The sequence below is a fragment of the Rhagoletis pomonella genome, unplaced genomic scaffold (genome assembly GCF_013731165.1).
Source record: "Rhagoletis pomonella isolate Grant_MI unplaced genomic scaffold, Rhpom_1.0 Rhpom_scaffold_00004, whole genome shotgun sequence".
Classification (NCBI taxonomy): Eukaryota; Metazoa; Arthropoda; class Insecta; order Diptera; family Tephritidae; genus Rhagoletis; species Rhagoletis pomonella.
The window spans coordinates 37178046-37187227 of record NW_023458558.1 but is presented as its reverse complement, the minus strand read 5'-3'; the positions used below and the strand labels follow the sequence as shown (position 1 = coordinate 37187227).

The window sequence follows — 9182 nt, the reverse complement described above, 5'->3', positions numbered from 1 at the left end:
AAATAAAAGCATTAGCACAAAAGCGGGTTGCAACCGATATAACACAAATTAATAACAACAATATTATCATGGCGCAATTTTGCATAATAGATGCTTCTTCGAAAATAACTAATATATCACGTATAAGAAAACCAAAATAAATTATAAATAGCCATCGTGGAAATAACAAAATTAGCTCATTTAATGGCAGCAAGAGCTAAAATAGTGTTGCACCATACCATTTTTGTTTATTTTTTTACAATACAATTAAAAAAAACTGCATCCATCGACAGCTATGAAGGCGCTCTATGGTTGGCTTTCAATATTCTGGCACACCTGCATCCTTGCTGCTATTTCTGCCAAAACTGTGAAACTTGGTCCACCCATTGACCCAGAAATATTTACATCCACAACAACAACGACATTAGCACCAACTGTTGCCTCAACAACAAATTTAATTGCAGCGAACAACAACACAACGAGTGACGGCGATTCCTCTGCAATTAATAGTACCAATGTTTATGACCACAATCACAAGATTTTGCTGTTGATACTGTCGGATCTGAACGTACGCAAAGTTGGGGATCCTCAGCAGCAAGGTAAAAAACTCTTCGAGCCCTAATCGCAAAAAAAAAATAAACGTAAGCGACGCTTTTCTCAAAATTTTATTTTTGTCGCAGAAATGCGCCAGGAGCATCTAGATTCTAGATTCATTTCTGCATCAAAAAGAAAATTTTGAAAGAAATGTGACTTGGTTTTTTTTTGGCGGTTTGACCTCGACTCGATCCTATTAAAAAAGCAAAAAAAAAAAATAAATAATGCAAGCTTATAAAAAATTTAAGGCAAAATGCTAAACGATTCAAATAATGGCGCAAATAAAATCTCGAATGAAACATTAATACTCGATGAACAACGTTTTAAGGAATTGCTCACAAGTAAGCAAATTCGAAAAATTTCTTTGATTATTTATTTTAATTAAAAACTTTCCACTGCGATAGAATTCCAACCTACGACGAGGAAAGATGGCACCACAAAATGCCCGGAAACCAGCAAATGTGTGAACATTGTGCCTAATTTTGTGCCTCCAACTTTCCCTTGGATCATACGAAAGGAACCACGTAAGCCGATTGTTTATATAGAACCGTTGGTGTGCGAGGATACCGGAAAAGATGCTCAACCTATGATGGTAGCATCTGCTTCGGGTGTTAGCCAAACTAGGAGAAGAAAACCTATAGATCCGTCGCGAACGAGCATTGGTCACGCACGCGCGAGAGTTTTGAATAATGCACGAAAACATCAAAGATCTGGAACGGCCGCCAATTACGTCTTAAAGTCAAAGTTTGGTGCCCGTCGTAATACACCACATTCCATGTATCCACCAAACTATTTTAAGAATATGAACTATGCGCATTCCGCATATGAATCGGATCCGTGGGCTGATTATAGCTTCGAAGATAATGAGTAGTACACTTACCTATATAAATTCATACTAATGGTATATCGAGGGCTTACTATATTCAATTCCCTTTATCTGCAATTTTCACAAAAACTACTTTATTATTTATATTGTTATTTAGAACTCATCTGAGACTTGCAATGAAATAGTAAATTCTTTTGCCAAGTGTTGTACTAAGTCAGCATTAATATCAGCGATGACAGTTAAGTCTTAGGTGAATCTTCATATCAGAATCTAATTTTTGTGAAAAATGCAGATAAAGGGTATTGAATATAAGCTCTCGATATAAAAAAAAACTGAGTAGCATATTTTGAAAATTCTTACCATACCAAAATTTAATGTAAAATTTAAATAATTTTGCTATAAAATAACTATTATTTTTAAAAGGTAAATGCTAAAATAATTATTTTAAATGTAATCCCAAGTTTGTGATACCAAAAAACTTAAATTGGGCAACGCTACTTCGAATTTTTCACAATTGGGCAACTATTAAAAATTTGCTTTTCAATCAGAAAGTTGTTTATTGAAAGTACCTTCTTTTTCATATCATGTAATCGTCATTTTCGCATCATATATCGATATATTGTGGTTAAATTGTTGTTTTTGGAATTTTTCCGATTGAAGTTAAATTTAAGATTATTAAAATATCTTATCATTAAGTTGTATTTTAATTCACAAACATTTTCTGTATCATAATTTACGCAAGACTTAAACTGAACAGAAAGCACAGCATATTTTTACAATTAAACTTTGGTTTTATTTAATCAGATTTTTCAGAAAATTTTTGAGTATTTATTTAGCCCATTAATTCTAGTACAATAATTTTAAAATTACAGGTTATTTAAAAATTGCTCTGATTTTTCGCAATTTTCTAACGTATTTCCTTCCATAAAAAGTATAATCGACAATTTTTTGTTATGGAAAAAATGCTCCACAGTAAAAAAAAAAATAGTTTCGAAAATTAACGCGATTTTTAGCAACTTAAAACCTACAATTTATTTTACAAGAAAACTCGAACTGTACACTGCAAATCTATATACAATCCCAGTTCTTTGATTTAACTTTTATTTTTTAAGTTAGAACCTTTTAAGCGGTACAGAGTGATTTGAAATTTTTTAATATGAAAACCGACACCATGCGATACCTCTTATCACGCAGAAATGGTGTATATGAATCATTAGAAATATTTTTTGAGGGTTTTGAGTTGGGTTTCCCCTTTTTAAAAAGTTAAATTCAATTTTGGCGTTTTAATGCCATGCGGGTTCACTAGTATTTATTAAAATATTTGGTCGTGTGCCCTGATTTTTTCTCTATTTTATTTAGTAAATGCTATATTTTCATATGAACCTACAACAAAAACAATAAAAACAAAAGTTATAAGAAAAACACATTGCTTAAGTGAACAAAAATCTCCAATCAGTTTTAGTTGAATACAATTTTTCTAAATTTTGTTGCTTTTATTTTGTATGAAACTGCGAATTTCGTACAAAGTTATAATGAATTTTTCTTATTCAAATGTCACTTTGTTAGGTTAAACCATTCAAACATAAAAATTGAATATTCAAAAAATTTTATTTTTTCCGCCGAAATATCACTGTGCAACGTCTAAAATTCTTTTTAGAAATACTTGATAAAAAAATACTACGAAAAAATATTAACAAGAAATTTTAAATTAAAGTCTATGGCGGAACGGAATTTAAAAAAATATCAAGCGCTATAATGTTTAAACGTATATATTTTCATGAATTTCAATGTTTAAATTCGTACATATAAATAATAAAGTAGGTTTAAAGAGCTTTATAAATCGATGTTTTTATACATTTTTCCCTATATAGGCCCTTTTTAAAGCTACTTTATTTTTTATGAATAAGGCTATTAGTGTTTTGTGTTTTATATGACAATTGTTAGAACCCCATCTGCTCTTATATTTGAAGGTACATATATTGTTTTTAATAAATATACATTTTTGGAATTTTAATAAACTCGAACTGGGCATTTCATGTTATTGTAAAACTATGTTAAATTTAATTTTAGCAATTTATTCATTCCATTAGAACCGCAAACTCGTGTCCATCCAATGAAATTTTTATGCGTTTACTAGCGACTCTGCTTAGACTTTTAATTACATAACTTCAGCTGCTGGAAATTACTGATTTCGATAATATTTTCTTTTTTCGGAAAATATTTATATAAATTTTAAGGGAAGAGTCCTATCTATGTCTGTAGTTTAGGTTAGGTTGTCGCGGTCGTCTATAAAATACACTAAGGCCGAAGACCAACTGTGATGCCGCTTGTACGATGATCAACTTCCAATGGTTATTTGTAGTAAGATGTCTAGAGGTCATGTCATTTAATAACGGTACCATGAAAGTTAGCCGTAGAAATGCTAAAAAGCATAGTAAGTACTTGCATTAGAGAAATGGTATTATTTTCATGCCTTCTTATTGCGTTTTTAAAGCAATGGAATACATATAACTACTTGCTTTTGAAAAAAATTAAGGGTCATTCCATGTAAAAGAGGACAACGACATAAATTTTAAAATGCCCTAATTATCCCTATTTAAGTAGTAAATTATTTTAAAATGACTACATTTCATTAATCTGTTGATAGATATTTAAAAAATTGCAAAGAAGTTTTAATTTTTGTCTACTAAAACTTTTACTTCATGTCACAAATGTAACTTTTTTTTTTAAATATTTCTATGACGATTATATAAGCATAAAATAGAGCTATTTTCAGTGTCCCACCAGTCACATTCATTCAAATGATAGTTACATAAAAGAAAGAAATCGTTTGGTATTTTTGTTAAAGCGATTTTATACATAAATTATCGTTCTACGATAAAAAAATATCTTTCGCTGTTGTATAAGTGCCAACGACATAGTTATAATTCACAATTGATCACATCCTGGAGTAAATTTCCCACCAGTCACAGTGGGTTGGCCCTTAAAAGAGTGATAGGACATTATTTAGGTATACTTTTTTAAAAGTTTAAATTGGGCGTTATGTTAAATCAATCGAAATTTTTCGCAGTGTTCATCTTTAATTTAAAGCGTTTACCGTGCTCTCTTTCAGTACAAAAGAACACTAAATATGTAGGTATGTATATTAAACACCTTACTGATCCTTACATGGTATAAAGCAGATGTTTCACCACGCTAATCTCGAAAACTACTGTAGGTAGAGGTATTAACCTTTGAACTTAAAATTTCTATAGGGTTGCCATCTGTCTAACAAATTATAGGATCCGCACCGTTTGTTGGATTACAAAAAAATATGTGTCAAATAAAAGGGCTTGACCTCTACATGATCAATAATGTATTATATTTGAGTAGGGTTGCCACCTTTTTAAAAAATATAAAAGGATGTGGTCAGCGGATATGCAAAAAGCTTTTAATTTTTTTTAGTGAGATTGTCAACTATTTAGAAATTACTACCATACATGTAATGCGTGAAGGCAGCTGGACGGTCGGATTTATAAAACGTTAATATGTATGATTAAAAAATATTCGAGGGCGGCCTAAGAATAAATTGCGTGTCGAAATCAGAGTGAATTGATGAACCAAATCGAGCACTACTTGAATACCTGGAAGACCGTTAGTTGCAGCAGCTTTGCTTTTTTTCCTGTTCATACAAAAGTTCAGTCTGGTCTTGAAATCTTCCGTAAGTTGCTTAATTTTCAGATAAAATGTTCGGGCATTTGTTACGGAAAATACGTCTCGCTTCCCTCTTCAGTGTCGCCCCCATCGCAGCTTTGTCTTTCAGGCGGCATTTTTTTTCTAGTCAGATTCGTGACATTCCTAGTCGAACCAGTTGTTCTTTCGGACCCTATGAAATCCGATTTGTTGACGAGTGCTTTTTTACAATTGTCGCATACACGCAACAAGTGAATGCTGCTTTTTCGAGCAAAACCAGCCTAATACGGCATTTAGATGGGGCGATTTTACAGGCAACTTTTAGTTGAAAGCAACAGTCGCCTGGTGTGAACAGCGTTTCAATTAATCGCTTCCAACCGTTTTATATTTTTTTAGAGTAGTAAAAACATAATTTTAATAATATTTTAAACTCAACCTAAGGCCACTTAGGGCCAGTTTTTGAATGCAAGTTTAAACTCAGATCACATAAACTTCGTTTATCTTAAGCAGCTGGCTGACATTAGCTAATCTCAATTTAAACCAGCCAGCTCGAGCGGTTAAACCACAGCCGTTCACTGAAAAACTGGCCCTTCAACGTTTAAAAAGTAGGTGGCGTGGAGTGAGATGGAAATTATTGGGACTTAAAAATCGAAAAAGCTTCAACGAAGTAGCATTGCCGTGGCAATCATTTGACCGATGTGTTATTCATAGTGCTATGTACATAATGTTTAAAAAATTGAAATTTACTATATGCAACTAATAATTTAAAAAATATAATTTAAAAAATGAGCATCTAGAAGATTTCTTAGTCAACTTTTGAAAATAAATTTGAGTTCCTCGGCCGAAAATCTACAAGAAAAGCCCATAAAATTAAAACCCAAAAAAATTTGTTTTTTTGTAGCACACCAGCAAAGTAGATATTTTTATACCCGAGCGCACTTGTGCACAAGGGTATATTAATTTTGTTCACATAACGGTTGTTTGTAACAGCCAAAACGAATCGAGATAGATATAGACAAATGTATGAGAAATCGATTAAGCCATGTCTGTCTGTCCGTCTGTCCGTCTGTCCGTCCGTCCGTGTACACGATAACTCGAGCAAAAATTGAGATATCTCAACGAAATTTGGTGTGTAGGTTTCTGTTAATCCAAGGTAGGTTGGTATTGAAAATGGGCGAAATCGGACAGTAACCATGCCCACTTCCCATATAACGGTAATTTCCAGAAATACGAAAACTGCGATATCTTAGTAACTACTGAAGATAATTTACTCAAAATTGATATTTGTAAAAATTTTCAGACGAAAAATAAGAATAATATAAATTTTTGGAAAATGGGCGTAGCCACGCCCACTTATGGTTACATGTGTATATCTTGGTAACCGCTGCACCAATTTCTTCCAAACTTGGCACGGTTGTTGGCCTTGATACACCATACTAAATGGCCGAAAATTTAAAACATCGGACAATAACCACGCCCACTTCCCATATAACGGTAATTTCCAGAAATACGAAAACTGCGATATTTTAGTAACTACTGAAGATTATTCACTCAAAATTGATATTTGTGATCATTTCCAGATGAAAAATAAGAATATTATAAATTTTTGGAAAATGGGCGTAGCCACGCCCACTTATGGTTACATGCGTATATCTTGGTAACCGCTGCACAAATTTCTTCCAAGCTTAGCACAGTTGTTGGCCTTGATACAGCATACTAAATGGCCGAAAATTTTAAAAATCGGACAATAACCACGCCCACATCCCATATAACGGTAATTTAGAGAAATACAAAATCTTCGATAAATCAGTAAATATTAAAGCTAATTTATTCAAAATTGATGCTTGCAACAATTCTTTACCAAGATATACGTTTGTGGTAAAATTTTGGAAAATGGGCGTGGCACCGCCCACTTATGATCACATATATGTATATCGGTAACCCTTATACCAATTTGTACCAAACTCGGTATTTTTATTGTGCTTCCCAAATAAAAGCAAAACGTTGAAAATTATTGAAATCGGACTAAAATTACGGCCGCTTTTTATATAACGGTAAATTTCAGAAATGCTTGAAACTTCAATACTTCGAAATTTAAGGACGCTAATTTACTCAAAATTGATACACCTCGGCTTACCATCTAGCGGTAGCTTTCGGAAAGGTGAAAAAAACATATATTTAATACTTGCGCCGGGTATTTTATGTTCGGTTCCGCCCGAACTTAGACTTTCTTACTTGTTTTTTTTTTTAATGTTGATTTTTCAACCCATTTTTTGGGGGTTTTATAGAATGATTATGTAATGGCACTATTTTTACCTTCCTTTTATTAGCTCGGGATGTAACTAAATATGTAATATTGATGCACCTAAAAGATGCAGCGATTTCTATTCTCAAGTTATATACCTGATGACAGTACGAATGGCAATTATAATAGGGAGGTTTTCGTTTTTTAAACTACAATTTTATTTTCTGGTAGGTTATTATGTAATCTTTCCATAATATATTTTTTATATATATTTTTTATATATATTTTTATCTTATTCCTATCGAAAGATTTTCGATTTCATCCATCGACACTCCCAAATCGTACAATGTGCCCCGCTGGCTCGGCCATTACGTACGAATGGACACAAAGGCTTCAATTCTGAAAGTATACGTCGCGGATCGCTGTGCTGGTAGCAGAAGCAGAATGACTTGGTATTTCCAATTGGCGCCAGCTGGCACAGAAGAGAAACGACTGTTGAGCAGTATTTTAGATTGTAGCCTTGGAGACCAACAAAAAATTTCTATAACCATGACACTGTAGTGAGGAAGTAAATGAAATTAAGTACATACATACATAAATCAAATGAAGAGTTTATAAAAAATTAAGGTCACTTATAAAAATTATGCAACAATATTTTGACATTTGCAGCAGTCGATTGTATATTTTTGTACACCTTAAAAACGTTGGACCATCTTGTAAGTAATCAGCAGCGTTTTATGATTTTGATCGTTTATTATTGTTGCAAACAATATTCTAATACATATCTGCAATGAATAGTTTATAAAAATTGAAGACCATTCACTGCAAATTCGTGTTCTTTTACAAAAGTGAAAATTTGGTTATGGAAATCAACAACACATCACGTAGACTTCTTCCAGAGATTACAATAAATAGCAAGTTGAAGAAGATATCACCAACATTATCGTCAAAGATACTTCTTGGTGAAGACATAAGACGTGTGTTAGCTAACAGTAAACTAATAGTATTACATTTCACAATTGAATAATTCGCAAAAAGAAAAAAAAAAAACGATTAAAAACAAAGCTTGTTGTGAACGTTTGCTACTATTTAACATGAAAGTGATTCACTTTACATTTGTGCTGTGGTGTTGTGTGCACTCAAACTTTGGTCTTCAGATACGGGAGCAGACGGCAAAGTGGAGACCATCGGCTGCAACAACCGCTGCACCAGCGTCAACAAAATTCGCCAGACAAGCAAGTTGGGATCAGCAAGCGCAAGCAAAGCTCAATGAAAGAAACATCAGCTCGCCACTTTTAATGAATAGCACTCAAGATATGAATGAATTTGAAAAAGAGGACGATGCTAAAGAGTACGATCATAAGCATAGAGTTTTGTTGGCGGTGCAATCGGATGTGAAAGTGCGTGATAGAGCCAAGAAGCAAGAAAGTGAGTGTAATTAAATATTGTTTGTGGTTGTTGTAACTGTTAATTATAAATGTTTTATTTTATTTAAAGGAGTAAAGAATCTGTTTTTGAGAGATGATGTGCCTGATACGAGAAAACGTCTTAAAGATGGGTTGAGAGATTTCATAACGAGTAAGTGGATTGCTTCAGAGTTTTAAAGAAATAGGTAGTGAATATGAAAAAAAAACGGTTGAGTGATATAAAACCACGAATTTTCTATACAATATTATAAGGATTTAATGCCGCTCTCCCTACAGTACTTGTCTAGCTGAAAGCACTACCGAAATGTTTCCTGTCATTGGACTCGTTCCCTGCAATCTCGCGGAACAGCCTAGTTTTTCTTGGGTGCAGCCGAGAAATATTGTAGCTTCCCATGAAAAACCTGGCTTTTCCTGGCTGATTATGAATCTGATGTCAGAT

General features: G+C 33.1%; 1 protein-coding gene across 1 annotated transcript; it reads left to right on the top strand.

Moving 5' to 3' along the window:
• The first annotated feature begins 274 nt into the window (after positions 1-274).
• On the top strand, positions 275-1444 carry LOC118738212. Its single transcript, XM_036469135.1, has 3 exons — positions 275-578; positions 822-914; positions 978-1444. Exons 1-3 carry the CDS (start codon positions 275-277, stop codon positions 1442-1444), a joined length of 864 nt encoding a protein of 287 aa, XP_036325028.1.
• Positions 1445-9182: the final 7738 nt, after the last annotated feature.